This window comes from Nomascus leucogenys, chromosome 15 (genome assembly GCF_006542625.1).
Source record: "Nomascus leucogenys isolate Asia chromosome 15, Asia_NLE_v1, whole genome shotgun sequence".
In the NCBI taxonomy this organism is placed as follows: Eukaryota; Metazoa; Chordata; class Mammalia; order Primates; family Hylobatidae; genus Nomascus; species Nomascus leucogenys.
In genome coordinates this window covers 58,429,965-58,455,352 of record NC_044395.1, presented here as the reverse complement: position 1 = coordinate 58,455,352, position 25,388 = coordinate 58,429,965, and the positions used below count along the sequence as shown (strand labels likewise).

General features: G+C 43.2%; 1 protein-coding gene across 4 annotated transcripts in view; it reads right to left on the bottom strand.

Annotated features, from left to right (window-relative positions):
• GAB2 (GRB2 associated binding protein 2) overlaps window positions 1-25,388 on the bottom strand; it is a 212,832-nt gene that overhangs the window by 44,343 nt on the left and 143,101 nt on the right. For all 4 annotated transcript variants that reach the window (XM_030794813.1, XM_030794816.1, XM_030794815.1 and 1 more), the window contains exon 2: window positions 21,115-21,415. In XM_030794813.1, the coding sequence (XP_030650673.1) occupies window positions 21,115-21,415 (301 nt within the window). The remainder of the gene's footprint in view (window positions 1-21,114; window positions 21,416-25,388) is intronic.

The window sequence follows — 25,388 nt, the reverse complement described above, 5'->3', positions numbered from 1 at the left end:
CCAGTCTCTAATTTATCACTACCACCCTCCTCCCACCTCTCAAATCTCTCATCTACAGTTTGAGAAACTGTGGCCCAGAGAAATAAGACTTGTCCAAGGCCACACAGAAGGTCAGAAGTGAACCCTGGAATAAGAATTCAGATCTTAGTCCAAGAGCCCTTCCCCTGAATTAAAAGATGTATCGCTATGAATGAAAATGTACTCTCTATAACGTCGGCCTGGGGGCAGGAGCAATCAAGCTATGAGATCTGGTCAGGACACTAGCTGACCAGATCTGTTATTTGTTTTGAGTTTATATTATCACCCATTATTTGCATGGTAAGTAAACATTTGTGGATCAAAGTACTAAACACTAGTATAAATAGATCCCCGAGTTCAGAAATATAAGTTTCCTAATGTTTATAAAAACTATAAAGCGGAGGAAGAAAAAAGAGACAGAGGCAGGCAGTAACATGAGATCCCATGAGATCTTTCTGGGCCTATGATTCACCATCCCCCTTCCAAGGGAAGACTCTGAGAAAGAACACCATCTCCGCTAGGGAGAGCCAAGTCAGAACATCCTGACCTTGATGCATACGATCTCACAGTATACATTAGCAGAAACTGATCCTGTGAAAGCCAAAGAGGAAAGAGAGCGAGTGATTGTAGCTTAGTGGCACAGCACAGTTCCTGGTCACACGTCCTTTTACAACCTTCTTTGGCTCGAGGCATCTCATTTTAGAGATGGAATTAGAATCTAACTAATTCTCCCTAGTTAGAATTAATCATGCCTTCTAAATCTTTTTTTTTTTTTTTTTTGGATGGAGTCTTGCTCTTGTCTCCCAGGCTGAAGTGCAATGGTGCCATCTTGGCCCACTGAAACCTCCACCTTCTGGGTTCAAGTGATTCTCCTGCCTCAGCCTCCCGAGTAGCTGGGATTACAGGCACCCACCACTACACCCGGCTAATTTTTGTATTTTTAGTAGTGTCGGGGTTTCACCATGTTGGCCAGGGTGGTCTCGAACTTCTGACCTCAGGCGATCTGCCCACCTTGGCCTCCCAAAGTGCTGGGATTACAGGCGTGAGTCACCGCGCCCAGTGTATGCCTTCTAAATCTTTTGTAGTACGTAATTTTATCATTTATTCTAATTGGGAATTGACAAATCCGTCATATGAAGTGAAACTATAAGCTGTTAGAATCCAGGATCCAGACCATCTCTTTTTCTCTGATCGTGTTTAGCACAATGTTCTATGCCTAGAAAATGTTCCAATTAGAACAAGGAGGTCCCAGCCCTCTGGGAGGCAAAGGCAGGAGGATCACTTGAGCTCAGGTGTTCAAGACCAGCCTGGGCAACATTGGAAGACGCTGTCTGTCTGTCTCTCTCCATATATGTATGTATGTGTGTGTATATATATATATGTGTCTGTGTGTGTGTGTGTATATATGTATGTGTGAGATATATATACATATATACACATACATATATATGTATATATCTCACACACATATACACACACGTGTACATATGTGTGTGTATATATTTATATATACACACACACGTGTACATGTGTGTGTATATATTTATATACACACACACGTGTACATATATGTGTGTGTATATTTATATATATATTTATATATATACACACACATATGTGTGTACATATATATGTGTGTGTATATTTATATATATACACACACACATATATATCTCATACATACATATAAATTAGCTGGGCATTGTGGCAGATGCCTGCAGTCCCAGACTGGGGGCTGGGGAGCTGAGGTGGGAGGATCACTTGAGCCCAGGAGGTCGAGGTTGCAATGAGCTGTGACCACACCACTGCACTCCAGCCTGGGCGACAGAGTGAGACCCTGTCTCAACAAAACCAAAACCAAAACCAAAACCAGAACCAGAACAAGCGGTCTTCAATAAACACACTAGAGCAGCAAGTTCTGTTGGAATCTTTCCTCCCTGGGTTAGAAGAATGAGCAAATGGGATCCAAATGTAAACAGTTCTTTAGGGTACAAGAAAGTGTTATCACTTAGTGAGGTTTTCTGGGTTGCATGTATTTCTGTTTGGGGACAGCAAGTCTATATTTAGCCATGCACTGTCCTGTTGATTTGCAAGAGGTCAGGTTACGAGCTTTGTTTATACCTATTGTACCCCTCAGTTGTGGCAGACCCTTCTCCTGTTCCTTCGTGTGGGGCTTGGGTTGGTTAGTTGGTCCCATCAAGGATTCATTCATATTTGAAATGAAGCACTCTTGTGATTTACTTAGGGTCAGGAGCAGGTACTGGAGGCACTACTGAGCTGCAGGCCAGCCCCAAAGGGTGGCCTATGCTTTATGAGCTTACATGCAGTCAGAAAGAACAAATTTGTATTCAGAGGAGCACTTCAGCCCTCCCCTCAGGAACTTTGGGAACCCATTAGTTTTCCCACAGGAATCAATCCATCAAGTGGGTACAATAAGTTCACGTTAATGATGCATTTGACCCTTGTAACCTTTCCACAGAAATATCCAAAATACATCACTGTATTTTGAAGCTAACCAACTTTATAAGAGATAAGCTTTCCCCTCCTTTCACAGTGACTCTGAGACAACTGGCAATTGGTGTAAAACAGAAGCGTCAGACATATCAGTTGTGGATGCTTATCAAGAATCGTGATCAGCGGCAATAATCACAAGATTGCACTTTAAACTGATCTAGTATGGATGGCTAGGCTGGGATTCAAAGAGCTCCAGTTTTGCCTAGGGAATTATGAGATCTACAGAACTCTCTGAAGGGGAACTTTGGCTTCAGGAGAGGCAGTGTGCTACTGGGAAAGGAACATGCACATTGGAGTCCGAATCTCAGCTTACTAGTTGTGAAACCTAGGGATGGTACCTGAATCCAGGAGTTCTAATTTGTAAAATTTATAAAACAGCTACCTGAAGAATTGTTCTGGGGAATAAGAAATGCCACAGTCCCTGCACATAGGTGCTCCACAAACGGTAGTTGGCCCTCAGCACTGCACTATGGGAGGTAACCTGGTGAGGGAAAAGATCTTGAACTCTGTGTTCCCAGACCTGCAGGGTTTGACCAGAGGCAGGATCTGTTGCAGAGGGTACAAAAATGGGGTCAGCTGCCCTTCGTGTGCTGAGTAGAGGACTTCAGCTATAGAGCTTCACAGGACCCAGCTTGCAGCTGGCAGCTCTTTCTCAGCTCCTGCCTCCAGTCCCGGGGGTCCCAATAATCTTCTGGTTTCACATCTGTAGTTTCCCTAATCATCTCCCAGACTTGTCTCTTGTTGCCTCGCCATCTCTAGGTTTTTAAAATTGGGGTCCAAAAGGGAGAGTTGTCTTTTTAACACCACTGGGAAGGCCAAAATACTATCTGTACTGAGTGGGCCTGCATACTGAGTACACTATTTGAGCAGGCCTGCCAAGGCATATTATTACACTAGAACAGGGGTCAGCAAACCACAGCCCATACATTCATCTGGTCTGTTTCTGTGGTTTTACTGGAACACAGCTACATCAACTCATTTACATAATTGTTTATGGCTGCATATATATACTACAACAGCAAAGCTGAGTAGTTGCTACAAAGTACAGATGGCAAAGCCTAAAGTATTTACCATCTGGCCCTTTACAGAGAAAGTTTGCTGACCCTTAGACTAAAAGTTCTCACTCTGGTTTGCATAATCATGTCCTCCTTCAAAATATTAGCATCTAATTTAAGTTCATCACTAAGGAGACAGATTTAAGCTAAAACTGAAACCAACGAATCCCAAATTTATGTTTTGAAATAACCAAGAGAAGAAATGACAAGATAAGCTAGTTTGAAGAGCCCATTAGTATTATTATAAGAAACCATATTCCTTTTTATTATAGCACACTTTAGGCACAAACAACATGCTAGTTGTTGGTCAGCATACAGAATTTAAAGATTCAAGAGTCTGGCTGGGCGCGGTAGCTCACGCCTGTAATCCCAGCACTTTGGGAGGCCAAGGCGGGCAGATCACGAGGTCAGGAGATAAAGACAATCCTGGCTAACACGGTGAAACCCCATCTCTACTAAAAATACAAAAAATTAGCCGGGCATGGTGATGGCTGCCTGTAGTCCCAGCTACTCGGGAGTCTGAGGCAGGAGAATTGCTTGAACCCGGGAGGCAGAGGTTGCAGTGAGCCGAGATCGCGCCATTGCACTCCAACTTGGGCGACAGAGCAAGACTGTCTCAAAAAAAAAAAAAAAAAAAAAAAAAAAAAATCAAGTGTCTAATATGGTAAACTTGTACTAACAAGCTTAAATCACCAGCTTGTTCTTTCTGATTCTTAACCATTTATTCTTTTTCCATATCACAGAAGCACAGGTCTGGAAATAACCCAAGGGATCATTTAGTTTAATATTAATACTTTACTGACAGAAAGCCTACAGTTCAGAGAGATCAAGTGATTTTCTTACCAGTGACTGAATGCCCAGTCACCTGGGCAAGGATGTCAGTCTCTTGTCAATGTTTTAAGTAAAACATCTCATTGGGGGAGCAATAAACATAAGTTCTGGGTATATTTTTCTACTGTAAGGAAAATGAGAACAGCTTTTATTTACCAATCTAACATATCTCCATTAAATTCTCGAAAAAGTCCAACATTATGACTGAAAAAGGTCTGAATTATTACTGACATGCTGTTTTGATAAATAGTACTGTTTTCGCATATTACATAGTACTTTCTAATTTGCTTTGATGTCAATACAAACAAGCCTACTGGGATCATGACAGAGATTGGACTGAATCTACTGATTAATATGGGGAGAACTGACATATTAACAATACTGAGTCTTCTCCATAACATGATCTCGCTTTCCATATTCTGGGCCTTCTTTAATTTATCCCAGTAATGTTTCGTTGTTTTATGTATAGAGATCTAGGATGGTTTTTGTTAAATTGATTCCTAAGTATTTTATTTTTTGATGCCATTGTGAAGGAATTTTTTAAAAATTTCTCTCTCTTTTTTTTTTTTTTTTTTGAGACAGAGTCTCACTCTTCTTGCCCAGGCTGGAGTGCAGTGGCACGATCTCAGCTCACTGCAACCTCCGCCGCCCGGGTTCAAGTGATTTTCCTGCTGCAGCTTCCTGAGTAGCTGGGACTACAGGCACGTGCCACCATGCCCAGCTAATTTTTGTTTTTTTTTAGTAGAGTCGGGGTTTCACCATGTTGGCCAGGCTGGTCTTGTACTCCTGACCCTCAGGTGGTTTATCTCCCTTGGTCTCCCAAAGTGTTGGGATTACAGGTGTGAGCCACTGCGGCCGGCCAAGACACCTTTGTTTTTGAGTACCACAATGACAAGTGTAATGCCCCTCAAATCAGGAAATTCAGCAAGATTTATTATTTGATAAACATATTAATTACACATAGCAAAAAGGTTTTTGAGTTTGGGCAAAACAGAGATGGGGTTATTTAGGATATTTTAGTTTTCGGGAGATAAAAGTAGCATGGTAGACGTCTCCAAACGTCATAGAGAAGGCAGCAACAAAGTTATTAGTCACAGATTCAACAGACATTTAATATGTACTTATTGTGTACCAAACATTATGCTATATGCTTTAAGTGGATTCTTAATCTTCATAATAATCTTGTGAAGAATGTCTTGTTTCTATTTTACTGATGCAGAACTTGAAGCTCAAAAAAGTAAATTAACTTACCCAAGGCCATGTTTAGACTAAAGTCATTAATGTTGTGGGTTCATATTCATGTGATTCTAAGACCCTATGTAATAAACTGGCCTTCTATACCACATATATATATATATATATATAAAAGCACTCTATAAATCATAAAGTGATTTTTATATGATCATCACCATAACCATCAACATCATTTAAAACACTAAAAGTCAGGAAACTTGTATTTTAATTCTAGCCTGGCCAGTTAGCTGCATGATCTTGAACAAATTAGTTGCCCTCTCTTCACCTCTAGACACTCTGTCATTTGAGCAGTTTGGAACTAAACGCTCTCTAAGGACCCTTTGAGATCTCATATTCTAGAAGTTTCTCATTCTATGAAATCTATTCCCTCTGTCTTGGCTGAGCGTTCTTGCTAATACGATTCACTAGCCATGAAGGGTTTTGTTCACTGACCTCATCCATAAAAGGGCCAAGGAGGTAGCAAATAAAAGCAAACAATAAACAAATGGTAGATGTGTAAAATAAACTTCAGGTCTTTGGTATGCTCTATGTCTTCAGCCTAGTTAGTATATCATCTCTTTTGAGCTTTTCTTCATTTTTTTGTTTTTCATTGTACTTTATACCATGTTAAAGTACACGTTATATGTTTCAATATACAGAATTTCAGGTATCTCACACTTTGTCACCTATGAGTAAGATGAGAATGTTTTTAAAGCTTTCTGTTCTCCCCAACAGTAATTTCTCAAAATGAAAATATCTGGAAATAAGTCAGAATTTTTAAAAAGAATTTTGTGTAACTGTTTACAAAGTTATAACCAAACACTGTAGCTAAAACATTCAGCCAGGCATGGTGGCTCATGCCTATAATCTCAGCATTTTGGGAGGCTGAGGCAGGTAGATAACCTGAGGTCAGGAGTTTGAGACCAAGTTGACCAACATGGTGAAATCCCATCTCTACTAAAAATACAAAAATTTGCCGGGTATGGTGGTGCATGCTTGTAATCCCAGCTACTTGAGAGGCTGAGGTGAGAGGATCACTTGAACCTGAGAGGTGGAGGCTGCAGTGAGCAAAGATTATACCACTGCACTCCAGCCTGGGTGACAGAGCGAGACTCCGTCTCAAAAAAAAAAAAAATAAATAATGTGGATATTTACTGGGCAGCTACTCTGTGGCTACTAATGCGGTGATCTAAAGAGGAATAAGACGCATCCTTACCCTTGTCTCCCATGCATCTCCTCCCCCAATCCCAATCCCAAACTGTGCTCCGGCCTCAATAAACTGTCTCCAGTTCTCTAGGCCTTGGGGCATTTAAAATAGCAGCCCAGGGACAAAAGAAGACAAACTTGAATTTACTGAAAAAATCCCATATTGACCAGGATTACCCAGAGTTGATTAAAACTTACATTTCTATCACTGGCCAGATGGGGGCTTGATGTTGAAACCAAATTCAGAATTAAAAAAATATATATTTTCACACTTGAGGTTAACCCCCAATTTTTTATCTGGTAGTTATATCTTGGCACGGAGCCAGGCATGGTTCAGTTAAAAGCAGGTAAACCTTGCTGAAAACTGAGAAGCCCAGAACCTCTTAGAAGTAGACATAGAGGAGGCAGAGAGAGTCACTAAGAAGAGTTCCAATGCTGGTTTGACCGAGAGAACAAACTGGAGAACATAACAAGGCTCAGGAGTCCACTGAAAGCAGGTCCAAGTCTTATGCTCTTCTCTAACCCTTGTCTCTAGAACAGGAACTGGCAAAAGCAGGTTCTCAGTGGTAAGGGCACTGAATATGTGAACACAGAAACAGAAACTGAAACATCACTAGAAATGTGGGCAGTAGAATCCAGAGGAGGAAGAAGCATGTTCTGGGAAAAGAGAAGCAGATTTCTTTCAGTAATGCAGGCAGAGAGACCACATGCAACCCAGAAGCCTTCCAGTGGGCAGGTGGGCTCCAGCCACTGGTCTGAGGTGTGGTAAGACTCTGGTCTATGAGAGGGGGCTACATAAAAGCAGGACAGGGTCCACTCCTGGGTGGGATCTGAGACTACAGGCAGGTTATCAGGGCAAAGATTGAGACACTGGAAAATTAGCCAAGATCCCAGGGCTAACTGTAGCTAGCACACAAGAGCAGGGCTAGGAACAAAAGATCCCACAGCACTGGCTTTATGCTGGGATGCAGGGGGCCTGGACTTAATGGTAGAGTTCAGAGGCCCTTGGCAATGAGTACAGAAGCAGAAGCTGGCAACCAGGTAGTCCTGACACACATATCACCTCTAGATCACTATTTCCCAGACTCTTCCATTTCATGGACAGGTGAAAACACTGCCTCTTTGTTTATGCACTTGTGCACTTTTAGAAATGGACACACGGGGCTGCCAATTTTTAATAATGTCAAATATGGAAAACTACCATTTACTAAGACTGTCACTTCACACACACGAGAACACTTTAACATACATGTACAAAGAGAATCTCTGAATAGGCCAGGTGTGGTGGCTCACACCTGTAATCCCAGCACTTTGGGAGGCCGAGGCGGGTGGATCACGAGGTCAGGAGATCGAGGCCATCCTGGCTAACACGGTGAAACCCCGTCGCTACTAAAAATACAAAAAATTAGCCGGGTGCAGTGGCGGGCACCTGTAGTCCCAGCTACTCGGGAGGCTGAGGCAGAAGAATGGCGTGAACCTAGGAGGTGGAGTTTGCAGTGAGCCAAGATTTACCACTGCACTCCAGCCTGGGCGTAGAGCGAGACTCCGTCTCAAAAAAAAAAAAAAAAAAAAAAAAAAAAAAGAGTCTCTGAATAAAGGGAAGTCTTAAAATCTGATTACATTTAGTTTTATGAAAATGGATTGTATCTTCCTCATGTTTTCATATTTTTGTGGACTGATGAAAATTTCTGTAGCTCAGCATTGCAGGTCCCTGTTTTGAAACATCTGCTGCGGACCAGTATCCTCACATTGTGTGCCAGCCTTCCCAGGCAACCCGGTGGGGAGAAGGAAGGGTGGGCAGTTGAGTGCAGCTTGTATCACTTGACCCTCTCCTCTGCTATACTCAAAGTGGCTCCCTCTCAATTGTTTCATAAATTATTCTGTTTCATGTGAGATTTGGTTAAAAAGCAATGCTTTAAAAAAGGTTTGGAAATCACTCCTAGTTTACTGTTGAAGAAACTGAGATAAATCATAACAAAGCTGAAATTTAAAACCAAGACTCTCATTCCCAGCACAGATCCTAGAGAGAGAAGACTGTATCTACTGATTTTGTAGAGTTCTGAATCCTATGTAGAGCTACACATAACCGGATGTTTAATCGTAATCAAGATCTTCAGAGGTCCAAGGTGACCTTACCACTAAATACAAAGTTCTAATTCTACCTCTAGCCCAATATTAGAGTTAGACTGGGCTTTGGAATCCAGTCAGGGACCAATTCAACAATCATTTATTATCCTCTTTTAATAGGGATAATCAGAAGCACTCAAAGAACGAAAAAAGTAGGGGGGATCTTATGAGATGTTTGGGAGCCATTCAAAGCTTCTGGCACTGTGGAGTTGGGACGAGATGCTCCCAAGTCTAACAGTCTTTGGGTTTTGGCAGGTAACACTAGACTATCTATGCTGGCTGGCTGGGGTGGTGAGGGGGAGTGTCTGGTATTTAAAAAAAAAAAAAAAGGCAGAAATAAGGATGAAGACTTAGAACGAAGAGAATAGGGTCAGGTTTCTCCCTGTCTCCTTTTCCTCTTTCAGAGGATTTGGACTTCCCTGAAATTGGTCAAGGTTGGAGTTTGTTCTAGGACAACAAAGAAATATTTGTGAGGATTTTATGGAGCTCATGTTTGAACTCACGGCCTGTTCTGTGGATGACTAGAACCAGCTGTAAACAAAAAATGACAAGCAAGAGATTGAGGAGGAAGGCCTGATATTTCAGGGTTATTTAAAATAACCTTTTTTTCTTTTCTTTTTTTTTTTTTTTAAAGGAATTAGAATTTCAGATCTGGCTGGAAACTGGTCTGGATATTTATTTTCCTCATTGTCTCTGTGGAAAAAAAGGGTGGGTGATTCAGACAGCAGCCTCCGCCTCTGGGCTGGAGCCTGGGTCAGTCTCCACTCTGTTCTTTCTTCCTTAAGAGAGGAGTCTCAGCCTGGGGAGAAGATGCATATTACCGCCCACATTTGCTTTTGGCTTCCAACAAGGGTTCCCCAGAGGAGTTGGTCTGATTTCAGTTAATAAAACAAAACCCAAAAGGTCAGGGAGGGAATGAGGGAGGAAAAGGCCCTCGCAGGGATGAGAAGACAGAAAGAGTGAGGTCTCTGAGCAGGGCTTCTCCCTGGCTCTCTCTCTCTTTTCATGGTGGGGGAAGGACCAAGGTCATCAGAATGAATCTGAATGGACTACTTGGCTCTACCACAGTTCTCCCTGCTGTAAGAAACCCAGCTTGAATAAGAGGTCCTGACTTTTAAGGCACCAGTCATTCTCTCTGGAAAGAGCTGTTTGAAGACCCCAGTAACAGTCCTCACTGGATGCTGAAGACTTCCCCAAAAGCATTCCTATGGGTATCGTTTGACCCCAGGTGGGACCCGGGACTTAAAATAATTTGAGCGTTGACTTACTCGGCAAACTTAAGGATTACTAGAAGTTTAAATATTTACCAAATATTTAAAGGGGACAGTCTCACTAAAATTTTAGTAGAGAAAAGGTGGGGAAGAGATAAAGAAGAGTTGGTCAGAACTTTGGGAATTCTTTATTCCATAAGATTAGACATGTGACTACTGTGAAATTCCTGCCAAGGAGTTCGAGAAGGTAAAAAACTAAAATAGTAGAGAAGACAGAGTGGAGGCTTTGGCCTTATTTCAAAATCTCCAAGAGTTACAAAATGGGGCTCTGGTGAGCTAAATTGCCTACTCACAGTAGCTTGTAGGTTCCTCTAAGAAGGATCATGTTATCTTGCTAGTTTAGCCATCAGAGGTTAATATCAATGTACAGATAGCACTGAGCACTTTGGAAGGCCAAGGCAGGTGGATCACAAGGTCAGGAGATCATTATCATCCTGGCCAACATGGTGAAACCTCGTTTCTACTAAAAATACAAAAATTAGCCAGGCATAGTGGTGTGCGCCTGTAATCCCAGCTACTTGGGAGGCCGAGGCAAGAGAATCGCTTGAACCCGGGAGGTGGAGGTTGCAGTGAGCTGAGATCGTGCCACTGCACTCCAGCCTGGGCAACAGAGCAAGACTCGGTCTTAAAAAAAAAAAAAAAAAAAAAAAAAAGTCAGTTCTCAGTGATTTATAAACCTCTTGCTCCTCCTCTTCCTTCTTGCTGGCCATTTTGTGACTTAGAAGCAGCCATGGTAAACAGCTCTGTGACAATGGGTTGGGAAAAGTGAGGAGTCAGAGGACACAGCCATAGAAGGGAGTCAAAAGCCTTGGATTCTAGGCCCTGCCACTCTTCTTTCTGGCATCATCACTTAATGCCTTTAAGCCTTAGTTTCCTTGCTTTTGCAATAGGAATGATATTATCAGCCCCTACCTATCTCACTTTGTTTCCTCATGCTTAAATGAGACTGCGTAAGTGTTGTGTAGACTATAAAGTTCTGTAAAAACACCAAATATTTAAATTATATCCTGTTCATCTTGTCCTACAGACATAAAAATCATCACTACTATTGCTACGACCACTACAAGGAAAAAGTGAAGTGAGCAGCTACTGTTCACAATGTGTACCTGTACATTCTCCAAGCTTTACCTGTGCAACCTCCCAACAACGCTGTGAGGAGCATCATCTCCATTTTACAGATGATAAAACCTCCAAGAGGGAAAGTTATTTATTCAACATCAATAAGGCAAATAAGTAGCAAGGTTGAGACTCAAGTGCAGCTAGTTGCCTTTCGGAGTCCCTGCGATAGTGGCTGTGCAGGCCCTAGAATAGCTACTGAATAAATGGAGGAGGCAGGAAATAAAAGGAAAAGAGAAGTTGCAGCTTTGAGAATTCAAAAGGGGTGATGGCTTTCCTAACAGGGGTTGACTCCTGAGCACATGAATAATTCATCAAAGCTCTCTACTGAGAGATGGCTCTTTTTGTGTGTAGTACATCTGGTCAGGGATAGCTGCCCACGACTGAGCCACAAATGTGAGGACTTGGATCCGCCTGCCTGTAAACACAGCTCAGAGCAGCTCTCTGCTTCCTTACTCTGAGGACTGACAGCTATTTTGATTCCAAGAGGCAGGTGAGGTTCTTTCATTTGTACACACAAAATAAGCAAAAATAAATCCCACATATATGATATAGAATCTTGATATGTGTTCCTGAAACTGCTTTTCCTTCTAGAACATCATTCCTGGTTTCCTTTTGGAATGAGTTCTCTATCAAGAGATTGTTTCCTCCAACCTTATGTCGATTTCAAACTCACTTTCACTCCTGGTCTGGTCTTGAGCCTGCAGGTTTTATCCTACACATTTTTGGTTGGAATATGTGAAGACTGGAAGGTGGCAGTAGAAATAAGAATCTGGAGGTGGCAAGAAGGATGAAAAAACAGTCTCCATCTGCCACAAACCTCTTCTAGCTGAAAGTAAACACATAAGTTTTTATATGAGTCCTATCACAAGTCTTTAAAAAAAAACAAAAGTAGTCAGGCACAGTGGTTCATACTTGTAATCCCAGCACTTTGGGAGGCCAAGGCGGGTGGATCACTTGAGCCCAGGAGTTTAAGACAAGCCTGGGTCATATGGTTTGGCTGTGTCCCCACCCAAATCTCATCTTGAATTCCCACGTGTTGTGGGAGGGATCCAGTGGGAGGTAATTGAATCATGGAGGCAGGTCTTTCCTGGGCTTTTCTCGTGAGAGTGAATAAGTCTCTTGAGATCTGATGGTTTTAAAAAGAGGAGTTCCCCTGCACAAGCTCTCTCTCTTGGCCTGCTGCCATCCATGTTAAGACATGATTTGCTCCTCCTTGCCTTCTGCCATCATTGTGAGGCCTCCCCAGCCACATGGAACTGTAACTCCATTATGTCTCTTTTTTTTTTTTTTTTTGTAAATTGCCCAGTCTTGGGTATGTCTTTATCAGCAGTGTGAAAATGGACTAATACAGAAAACTGGTCCCAGTAGAGTGGGGTGCTGCTGAAGAGATAACTGAAAATATGGAAGTGACTGGAACTGGTTAACAGGCAGGGGTTGGAACAGTTTGGGGGGCTCAGAAGAAGACAGGAAAATGTGGGGAAGTTTGGAACTTCCTAGAGACTTGTGAATGGCTTTGACAAAAATGATGATAGCGACATGGACAATAAAGTCCAGGCTGAGGTGGTCTCAGACGGAGATGAGGAACTTGTTGGAAACTGGAGCAAAGGTGACTCTTGTTATATTTTAGCAAAGAGGATGGAAGCATTTTACCCCTGCCCTAGAGATTTGTGGAACTTTGAACTTGAGAGAGATGATTCAGGGCATCTCGGGGAAGAAATTTCTAAGAAGCAAAGCATTTAAGATGTGACTTGGGTGCTGTTAAAGGCATTCAGTTTTATAAGGGAAGCAGAACAAAAAGTTTGGAAAATCTGCAGCCTGACAATGCAATAGAAAAGAAAATCCCATTTTCTGAGGAGAAATTCAAGCTGGCTGCAGAAATTTGCATAAGTAAGGAGGAACCGAATGTTAATCCCCAAGACAATGGGGAAAATGTCTCCAGGCCATGTCAGAGGTCTTCACAGCAGTGCTTCCCATTACAGGCCCAGAGGCCTAGGAGGAAAAAATGGTTTTGTGGGCCGGGCCCAGGGTCCCTCTGCTGTGTGCAGCCTGGGGACTTGGTGCCCTGTGTCCCAGCCACTCCAGCCGTGACTAAAAGGGGCCAAGGTATAGCTTGGGCTGTTGCTTCAGAGGGTGGAAGCCCCAAGCCTTGGCAGCTTCCATGTGTTGAGCCTGCAGGTGCACAGAAGTCAGGAATTGAGGTTTAGGAACCTCCACCTAGATTTCAGAGGATGTGTGGAAGTCTGGATGCCCAGGCAGCAGTTTGTTGCAGGTGTGGGGCCCTCATGGAAAACCTCTGCTAGGGCAGTGCAGAAGGGAAATGTGGGGTCAGAGCCCCCACACAGAGTCCCTTCTGGGGCACTGCCTAGTGGAGCTGTAAGAGAAGGGCCACCATCCTCCAGACCCCAGAATGGTAGATTCCCTGACAGCTTACACTGTGTGCCTGGAAAAGCTGCAGACATTCAATTCTAGCCCATGAAATCAGCCAGAAGAGAGGCTATACCCTGCAAAGCTATAGGGGTGGAGCGCCCAAGGCCGTGGGAGCCTACCTCTTGCATCAGTGTGACCTGAATGTGAAACAGGGAGTCAAAGGAGATCATTTTGGAGCTTTAAGATTTGACTGCCCCACTGGATTCTGAACTTGCATGGGGCCTGTAGCCCCTTTGTTTTGGCCAATTTCTCCCATTTAGAATGGCTGTATTTACCCAATGCTTGTATCCCCATTGTATCTAGGAAATAACTAACTTGCTTTTGATTTTACAGGCTCATAGGTGGAAGGCCTTGCCTTGGATAAGACTTTGTACTGTGGACTTTCGAGTTGATGCTGTAATGAGTTAAGACTTGGGGGACCGTTTGGAAGGCATGATTGGTTTTAAAATGTGAGGACATGAGATTTGAGAGGGGGCAGGGGCAGAATGACATGGTTTGGCTGTGTCCCCATCCAAATCTCATCTTGGATTCCCCCATGTTTTTGGAAGGACCTGCTGGGAGGTAAGTGAATCATGGGGCAGGTCTTTCCCAGGTTGTTCTCATGATATCTGACGGTTTTAAAAAGAGGAGTTTCCCTGTAAGAGCTCTCTCTCTTGGCCTGCTGCCACTGATGTAAGACATGACTTGCTCCTCCTTGCTTTCTGCCATGGTTATGAGGCCTCCCCAGCCATGTGGAACTGTAGGTCCATTAAACCTCTTTTTTTTTTTTTTTTTTTGTAAATTGCCCAGTCTCAGGTATGTTTTTAACAGTAGTATGAAAATGGACTAATACATTGGGCAATATAGGGAGACCATGTCTCTACAAAAATTAAAAAATTTAGCTGGGTGTAGTGGTGCACACCTGTAGTCCCAGTTACTTGGAGGCTGAGGCGGGAGGATCACTTGAGACTGGGAGGCCATGACCGTGCCAGTGCACTCCAGCCTGGGCACAGACAGACAGAGAGACAAATGAGAGAGAAAGACAGACAGAAAGGAGGACAGATGAACAGATGGAAGGAAGGAAAGAAAGGAAAAGAGGGAGTATCTGCTTGAAAGAGGCTCCACATACGATGAAGCCTCTACAGGAGCAAACCAGGGGCAGGGACACTGGATTGAACAACTCCAGGGGATATCCCTATGCAGAAAACAATGTGAATAGTCCTTTGGGAAATGTGCAACTTGAGGTGCTGCCAGTGGGTTCTATGTCTGTCTGGATGCATCCATGGAGAAGCAGAAGCATGGGGTGAGAACAGAAAGTATTTTATCCCTATTTTATAAAAGGAAGTTGAGACTTTATTAAGTGACCTGCTCATGTAATCACAGAGTGGTGATTTGAACTCAGACATCCTTGTCCCCAGTGAACAGACTAACCAATAGGGCCTGATGACTGGATTAAAGCCCTTGAAATTACTAAATTAGGAATATTCCAGACCAAGGACTTTGGCAACATGGGTTAGTAAGGAGAGAGAACCTCAGCCTGCCATAGGGACCCCTGGTGGGTTCTTCCAGTACGATGCAGTCTAAAGGGGCAAAAATATCCACACCTGTTTCTGGCAGATGCTTATATTCCAGGAGAACAGGGACAAAAACACAGCACATTATAATGCAAAGTCAGGCCTGGGTTAGACTAGAATCCCAACTCTCCCATCTTCTAGCTGTGTGACCTTGGGTAAAATCGTTGCTGTTTCAAATGATTACTGTGACTTTTTAGTGGAAATTTATGTAAAGTCTCAACTTTCACAGAACAGATGCTCAATACATAGCTGCGATTATTTCTTTTTGTGGCCACCAAGGGTTAGGTGCTCTTCACCTAAGGCAGGTGCTGACACGAAGATTCCGGTGACTAGATTGTTCTCAACAGGCTCCAGTAAAAGGAAAGCAGTGTTGCATTAAGGAAGAGTTACTGGGGCTGATAAGAGTTGGGTAGCCCTTCCGAACCCAGCCAAGGACGGGGAGTGAGTAGATGGAGAAGATTTTTAGTCCTGGGGAGTTATAAAAGTGCTAGGCCGGGAAGAAACAGTACTCAATTTCATCATTTGAAAAGTGGAAATAAAGGTGATAAAGTGATTAAATGAAATAGGCTACTAAGCAAAAGAAAGCAGTCAAATGTTAACTTTCTGTTTCTCCTCAGATCCCAATTCTCAGTTAAAAAAAAAAACACTGAATGAATTATTAAGTTTTAATTTTTTACCTGAAGGTTTTACAGATATAATGCAGTTTTAAGAGAGCTACTAAATTAAAACATAACCCATCATGTGACTGAATCTTTTAACATACCAGATTCTCCTCTGAGATAGAAGAAAAGCCAGTTGTTTTCAACAGAAGGATCTCACAAATAACCTTAAACCTCTATCACAGATGATATTCTTGCTCTGATAATTAAAACACTAGACATCTAATAAAATAATTCCTTTAAAAAGGCTTAAGAAAATATATCGATGCATATGTGTATATACATATTTGTGTGTGTATATATATATTAAAACACACACAGATATATATATATATATATCGGCTGGGCGTCATAGCTCACGCCTGTAATCCCAGCACTTTGGGAGGCCGAGGTGGGCAGATCACTTGAGGTCAGGAGCTTGACGCCAGCCTGGACAACAGGGTGAAACCCTGTCCCTATTAAAAATACAAAAATTAGCCAGGCATGGTGTTGCCTGTCTATAATCCCAGCTACTCGGGAGGCTGGGGCAGGAGTATTGCTTGAACCTGCAAGGTGGAAGTTGCAGTAAGCCAAGATCGTGCCACTGCACTCCAGCCTGGACGACAGAGGAAGACTCCGTCTCAAGAAAAAAAAAAAAAAAGAAGAAGAAAAGAATATATTTCCTACCCAAGTGTAGTGGTGCATGCCTGTAGTCCCAGCTACTTGGGAGGCTGAGGTGGGAACACTGCTTGAGCCCAGGAGTTCGAGGCTGCAGTGAGCTGTATTATGCCACTATACCCCAGCCTGGGTGACAGGGCTCACAAGACCCTGCCTCTTAAAAAATACAGCTCACTGCAGTCTAGAACTCCTGGGCTCAAGCAATCTTCCTGTCTTAGCCTCCCAAGTAGCTGGGATTACAGGCTAGGAAATATATTATTTGATAAGGCTGTTGACAAAATACCCCTCTAATACTCCCCTCCTTAGGGAGGCCTAAGCTGGTGGTGTATGTGTTGCTAATCTTGGTGATTCCTGTTACAGCATGACTCTGTGACTATCTGGTTGCATGCCTGTCCCCTCCTCTAGGCTATGATGTCTGAGCACTCAGACTCTACTGTTCATCTTTGTAGCCTCATTGGTTATGACAGGAACTTGCATAAAATGAATATCCCATAAGGTTTGCTGAATGAATGATGTGTGAATGAACAAAGGAATCTTGCTACCAAAGAAAGCAAGCCCAGATAACGCAGTTTCCACATTTTCATTGTACTGAAGTCCTAACAGTAAAAGGATTCAGACATATCTTTTAAATATGTGATTTTTATTTTAATTAATTAATTAATTAATTTATTTTTGAGATGGAGTCTCGTTCTGTTGCCCAGGCTGCAGTGCAGTGGCACAATCTCGGCTCACTGCAAGCTCCGCCTCCCAGGTTCATGCCATTCTCCTGCCTCAGCCTCCCGAGTAGCTAGGACTACAGGTGCCCGCCACCATGCCCGGCTAATTTTTTGTATTTTTAGTAGAGACAGGGTTTCACTGTGTTAGCCAGGATGGTCTCGATCTCCTAACCTCATGATCTGCCCACCTCGGCCTCCCAAAGTGCTGGGATTACAGGCATGAGCCACCACGCCCGGCCTAAATATGTGATTAAGAAAGATATCTGCACTGAGTCATTTTTGCCACATCTCAAGAATATATTTTCTTGATGAGAACACCTCTAATCCCACAAGAAAATAATTCAGTTAAAAGCCATTTGGTTTTTGGTTACATTTTCCCCTCATCATACCTATTTCTTAAAAAGCTGAGGTACTTCTTGGACCCATTTCTCACATTGTTAGAGTAGGTGGTTAGGCAGACATGAGCAGGGCAGGAGAGGCTCCTGCCCCCATCCCACCAGGAATGTCAGGCAACCATCAGGTGAGAGTCAGGCGGTTAAACTCTCTAAAATAACAACTGGTTGCAGCTGGTGCTGGAGAAAGATGGCCTCCCACTCGATAGAAAACACCTGAAACTGGTGATCAGCAGCTTTCTGATAAGATCTCAGGAGATAGGCAAGTGGGCTCAAGCATGCACACTATGAGGCAAAATGGTAGTTTAACTGGTATTTGGCTTTCCTCTAGGAACACCTGACTGGTAAAAGAACACCTCAAATGGGCATGTGTACAGCTTTAGTAAACACGGGCTGTGCATGCAGCCTGTCCTAAGTGCTGACAGGCCACTGCATGTGCAGATAGCCCTCTCCAAGGGAAGAATCAGGAGAGAAGGGACACAACCCCCTGGAAGCATGCCAATATATAAAACTCCAGATCAAAGGTCAAACAGCGCACTGAAATCTCTCAAGATGCCCGCTTGGCCCTCTTCCAAGTGTTCTTTACTTCCTTTTGTTCCTGCTCTAACACTTTTTAATAAACTTTGACCCCTCTTCTAAAACATGCCTCAGTGTCTCACTCTGCCTTATGCCCTTTGGCCGAATTCTTTCTTCTGAGGAGGCAAGAATTGAGGTTGCTGCAGATCCAGATAGATTTGCCACTGCTAACAACATTTATGAAAGCTTTGAGACTGGTGTGTTTGTGAAGTTTTTCTCCCCCTGCTTTTTTTTTTTTTTTTTTTTTTGAGGCAGAGTTTCGCTGATGTTGCCCAGGCTGGAGTGCAATGGCATGGTCTCGGCTCACTGCAACCTCTGCCTCCCGGGTTCAAGCGATTCTCCTGCCTCACCCTCCCAAGTAGCTGGGATTACAGGCGCCCACCACCATGCCTGGTTAATTTTTGTATTTTTAGTAGAGACGGGGTTTCACCATGTTGGCCAGGCTGGTCTTGAACTCCTGATCTTAGGTGATCCACCTTCCTCGACCTCCCAAAGTGTTGGGATTACAGGCATGAGTCACTGTGCCCAGTCTGCTTTTTTGTTTGTTTTTTGAGACAGGGTCTCCCTCTGTCACCCAGGCTAGAGTGCAGTGGTGCAGATCTCGTCTCTCTGCAACCTCTGCCTCCTGAGTTCAAGCAATTCTCTCGCTTCTGCCTCCTGAGTAGCTGGGAATACAAGTGCACGTCACCACAGCCTAATTTTTGTATTTTTAGTGGAGACAGGGTTTCACCATATTGGTCAGGATGGTCTCGAACTCCAGGCCTCAGGTGATCTGCCTGCCTCAGCCTCCCAAAGTGCTGGGATTACAGGCGTGAAACACCGTGCCCAGCTCCCTGGCCTTTTAATTCGTTTCTTATTCCCCACTCCCAACTTTTTTTGTTTTTTTTTTTTTTTTTTTTTTTTGGACACAGGGTTTCGTTCTGTCATCCAGGCTGGAGTGCAGTGGTGCGATCACAGCTCACTGCAACCTTGAATTCCTGGCATCAACCAATCCTCCTACCTCAGCTTCCCTAGTAGCTGGGATTATAGGCATGCTACCATGCCCAGCTAATTTTTATTTTTTATCAAAATAAAAATGTTACAGTGAACTATGATTGTGTCACTGCACTCTAGTCTCGCTATGTTGCCCTGGCTGGGGCGCCTTCCCTCCCCGACTTTTTTTCACTGAACATGCATTGCTCTCCATCAGGAATAAAATAAAGGAAAAAAACAAAAACAATCTCCATGAAACCTATAAATGACAAAGTTTTGGGGAAAACAGGAAATTCCACTGAGGAAGCAAGAAGATTATACCAAAGAACTTAATAAATAGGGGCTCATTATCCTTCCCCAAGGAAGATAAAAATCACAGAATTCCTAGGTTAGGACATCTAGTTCAGGAATGACTGGCTACATAATTTGCAGAGCACAGTGTAAAATGAAAATGCAGAACTTCCTGTTAAAAAAACTATTAACAACTTCAAGATAGTAATAGTGGAGTGTTAAACCAAGTGCAAGGCCTTCTAAGGATGGGGCTCTTTGTGACTCCACAGTTCACATGTCCATGAAGCTGGTCCTATGTCTAGGGGCTCCCTAACCTGGCTGGTCCTCAGAATCACCTAAAGGAACTTTTTTTAAAAGAATGAGACATAATTCACATGCCATAAATTTCAGCATTTTAAAGTGTAAAATACAGTGGTTTTTAGTATACTCATGAAAGTGTACAAATATCACTATTTAACTCCAGAACATTTTTACCACTCTAAAAAGAAACCCCATACTCATAAGCAGTCGCTTCCCACACCGTCACTCTCAGTCACCACCAATGTACTTTCTGTCTCTGTGGATTTGCCTACTCTGAACCTTCATACAAGTGGAATCATAAAAAGATGGTTCTCTGTCTTCTTTCACTTAACATATGTTTTCAGTACTTCATATCATTTTATGGCTTAGTAATATATATGTATATACCATATTTGATTTATTGATGGATATTTGGGTCGTTTCCACTTTTTGGCTATTATGAATAATACTGCTGTGAACATTCTTGTACAAGTGTTTGTGTGAACATGTTTTGGGAATATGCCTAGGAGTAGAATTGCTAGGTCAGTTCTACTGCCCCAGAAAAAACTCTGCTCTTCAACCATCCCAGAGAGTTTGAGATGAGCCTAAACAAATGTTAAGGAGCATTTCTACAATTTAACACTCATTTCAAAAAGGTGAGCTACTCTTTTGTGAAGATTATCAAAACCCAAACATAAATCACTGTTTCCTTTTATCTGTCCCCTCCCAAGTAAACATAAATGAACACTGAATCGTCAATAATCATCACAAAGAACCCGCACAAACAAGGGTCAAGTGTGACTGTGCAGGATGGCCTGAAATGGGCTAGGACAGACAGAGATGAAGCAGAGAACGGACCAAGGTGAGACCTTCCCTATGGGATGGGTGACGGGTAATGGGACGCAGAGTGCTGGACAGCACAGGGAAGAGAGAAAGCAGGAGGGATGAGGAACGGCAGCGGTGTTGAGGCACCTAAGGAAACACCACAAATACCTTTAGCTTTATCACAACCCCAACACTTTTTTTTGGTTTCCTGTTAGAGCATAATTAGGGCCAGGTGTCCCTCTAATATTTGGCCAACCCCTTCACACTCTTTACCCTTTATCTATGAACCCTCTTCCAACAGGAAACCTTAGCTAGAGCCTGCTCTCAATGCTCCAGGAATCCAAGGGCCTCACCTCAACCCCCTGTGAGAAAGATCTGTGTGTGTTCTCATACCTGTGCTCTCCTCAGCCTGATTGAAGCCACAGATCTGGCAGATGCTCTGGACCCACTTATTCATGTCCTCTTCTGTCTCAGCCACCAGGTAAAAGGTGCGTTCGCTGGTCTTGATGTCAAACACAAAACTATCTTGCAGCTCCTTCTTGTTAAAGGTCAGGCCTGCATCTACCTGCTCACAGAAGTTCAGGTTGATGATCCGCAGAGGCTTCTTGGAGTGATCATTCTTGTAGTATTCCAGAACATCTGGGTCACCGCTCATCCGGCCACTCCGCAGGATAAACCAGCGTTTCTTCCAGGCCTAAATCACATCAGGAAGGAGTAAGAAGAGGGGGAAGAAGTCATTAGTTATTTCAAAGCTTTTTTCTTTCAGAGACAGGTCTTGCCCTGTTGCCCAGGCTAGAGTGCAGTGGCACAATCAAAGCTCACTGCAATCTTGAACTCCTGGGCTCAAGCGATCCTCCCACCTCAGCCTTCCATGGGACTACAGACACACATCACCACGCCCAGCTAATTAAAACATTTCTTTGTAGAGACAAGGTCTTGCTATGTTGCCCAGGCTGGTCTCAAGAGATCCTCCCAACTCAGCCTCCTAAAGCGCTGGGATTGTAAGTATGAGCCACTGTGCCTGACCTTAATGCATTTTTTTTTTTTTTTTTTTGAGATGGAGTTTCACTCTTGTTGCTCAGGCTGGAGTGCAATGGCATGATCTTGGCTCACCGCAACTTCCACCTCCAGGGTTCAAGCGATTCTCTTGCCTTAGCCTCCTGAGTAGCTAGGATTACAGGCATGTGCCACCACACCTGGCTAATTTTGTGTTTTTAGTAGAGACAGGGTTTCTCCACACTGGTCAGGTGGGTCTCAAACTCCCGACCTCAGGTGATCCTCCTGCCTCGGCCTCCCAAAAGTGCTGGGATTACAGGCATGAGCCACCACGCCCAGATGACCTTAAAGCTTTTAATAGGTCCTCAGATATCATAGGTTAAAGACGGGGACTGTGGGACCTACAGGTGCCACATGACCTGTCCCCCTTTCAGGTTTCCCAAGTTTCAAAAATGGAGGATTACTTTAGAATGCATGTTTGTGCAGCATCTCACATGTAAACAGGGTCTTATCACTATAAAGTAAGATGTGGCATTCTCACTGTTTAGATCAGGAAGTTAGATGATGACACTTTAGAGCAACTATTTCTTTAGGCTAGAATACAGATCCAAACTGATAGCATTTTTAGGCAAGGGAGAACTTGCAAAGCCATAATCAGTTTATCCATGGGGACCCCCACTAAGGCAGGGTGAGTTGAAGTAACAATGTTACACACAGTAAGTAGCAGAAAAACAAGTTTTCTAACTTTTTAGTACAACCTGCTTTTAACCAAAACATGATGTCTTAGAAGAATCACAGAGAAACCGCTCTAAAAACATGTAACCTCAGGATTATATTTCCTGTCTTGTTCACTGGTGTTTCCTTAGTCCTTATGATAATGCCTAGTACCTTACTAAGCTTTCAATATGTATTACTGAATGAGTAAACTCCTTATACCATTCCATAACACAGAATTGAACACGTGATTACATATTCTCTCAAGTTGTCTTCTATATTCCATCTCTTCAACAAGACTGAGTAATCTGTAAGCAGACATTGCACAAAGACTACATATAACAGAAACCTGGGTTCAGTCTATGCTTTACCATTGACTTGCTGTGTGAATTTTTTTTTTTTTTTTTTGAGACGGAGTTTCGCTCTGTCTCCCAGGCTGGAGTGCAATGGCATGATCTTGGCTCACTGCAACCTCTGCCTCCTGGGTTCAAGCGATTTATCCTGTCTCAGCCTACGGAGTAGCTGGGATTACAGGTGCCCACCAACACACCAGGCTAATTTTTGTATTTTTAGTAGAGACAGGGCTTCACCATGTTGGCCAGGCTAGTCTCAAACTCCTGACCTCAGGTGATCCACCTGCCTCAGCCTCCCAAAGTGCCTGGGATTACAAGTGTGAGCCACTGCGTACGCCCGGCACTGTGTGATTTTTGATTAAGTCATTTTACCTCTTTAAATCCTGCCTCATCTATATAATGAAAATCACTACCACCACCACCATCTGCCCTACCTACCTCATAGGGTTATTATGCAAATGAGCCCAAAGCACTTTGTATACACCCTGAAGCACTACAAATGTCAAGGATTTGATTATCACAATTCTTTAGACCCCATGGGATCTACACTCCATTAATTCTACCATCTTTTCACGCTCACCTTTCATCCCTGTCCTCTTTTCTTTCCTTATCCAACTCTGTTTCTGTGATCCATTATCATAATCATTCCCTTGCTTCTTTCTCCGTTCTTCTTATTTACCCAGCAAACCCCAGCTAAGTCTAATGCTCTGCCAACTCTATCTGTTCCCACTTGGCTGTACATAGATGGAGAAAATCATATGACCATGCTGACTGGTCTCACTTTTACTTCAAGTGGCCCTTCATGTTGCCCAACAATCCTACTATATTTACCTAGTCAATGACTTTCTCCTGTTCTTTGGCAACAATCTCTTAGCTTCTCTCTTTAAACCTCCAATGCCTCCACTCTTTTATGTCTTATTTCATGAGAAAACATAAACAATCAAAAGAAAATTTACACATGTTCCATGACTACATTTACCATCCTGCCTGCACCTGTAGCTGTGAGCTCTGTTACTAGGGAGCATAGACAGTCCATCCAATGAAGGCCAACCTTTTTCCATTTGTGCACAAAGACATCAGTTCAACAATTCTCCCCTTCTTCAGATTCGATGCAGTTTTCCTCCTGACTAGGATGATTCCCATCAAGACATCAACGTTTCCTATCTCAGAAGAAAAAATTAAAAGCTTGACTTGATCCCACAATTCTTCACCAACTATGGCCCAGTTTTTCTACTTCTCTTTATAGTTATACTTCAAAGAGTATTCTATACTACTAATCTTTGTTTCCTCCCCTCCTATTTGAAGGCACTCTGATCAGGCTATCCCCCATCCCCCCACCACCCCAACTGTACCACTGAAATAGCTCATCAAAGGTGTCAAAGACTTCAGTGCTGATAAATCAACTCATGGGCCTTAACTTGATCTCTCTTGATCTCTCTCCAACATCCGACAACAGTTTATTATTCCATCCTCCTTGAAACACTTTCTTCACCTGGCTTCAGCATGCACTCTCAACTCTCCTTCTATCTACCAGGCCTCTCTTTTTCAATCTCCAGTGCTGGTTCCTCTTTATCTCCCTGACCTCCAAACATTAGAATACCCCAGTGCTCAGTTCTGAGATTCTTTTTTTTTTTTTTTCTACACCCACTCTCTAGGTCATTTTATTCAGTTTCACAGCTTTAAAAAACCATCGAATTGCTGTGATTCCCAAATTTATATCTCTAGCCCTAGAGTTGTATATCCAACTCCTCACTAGTAGGTATCTCAACATTAATGTGTTCAAAACTGAGGTCTTGATATCTCCCAGATCTGTTCTTCCTGCACTCTCTCCTATCTCAGTTACCAGCACCTTCGGCCTTCCAGTTGTCAGACCAAAAATCTAGATAACATAGTTGACTCCTTTCATACTCTACATCTAACCCAAAAGCAAATCCTGTCAGTTCAGACAGTTCAGAATATATCAACAATGAGCTTGCTTCTCCTCACCTCCACTGTTGCTCACCTGGTCTAGTCCACCATTTTGTAGTCTTCCTGCTTCCACCCTTTCATCCTGCAGTCTATCCTCAACCGCAAAGTAAGAAAGCAGGAAGCAAATCAGAAGATGCCACTTCTCTGCTCACAATCTGCAATGGCTGTTCATCGCACTCAGAGTAAAGCCAAAGTCCCCACAATGGCCTACAGGTCTGATGGGACTGAGCCTCATCCCACCCCTCACCTCCGCTCCTGCTGCCCTCTGCCTTGCCTATTCTGCTCTGGCCACGTGGCCTTACACAGTGCCAGGCACGCTCCTGCCTCACGGTCTTTAGTCTAGTTGTTTCCTGGCCCTGGAACACTCCTCCCCCAGATATTTCCATTGCTTAATCTTTTATTCTAGTCCTTATTCAAATGTGACATTACTGGACAGGCTGTTCCTGGTCCCTGATGCTCCCACTCTCTTTCCCCCCTTACCCTGCTTTACTGGTCTCACAAAGCATGTATATCCCCAAAAGATAATTTTTATGACTTTTCCGCACCCACCTCCCAGAAAGTAAACTCCTCCAGGACAAGGATTGGTTCTTTTTATTTCATGATGCATCCTTGGTATTTAGAATATTGCCTGGCACA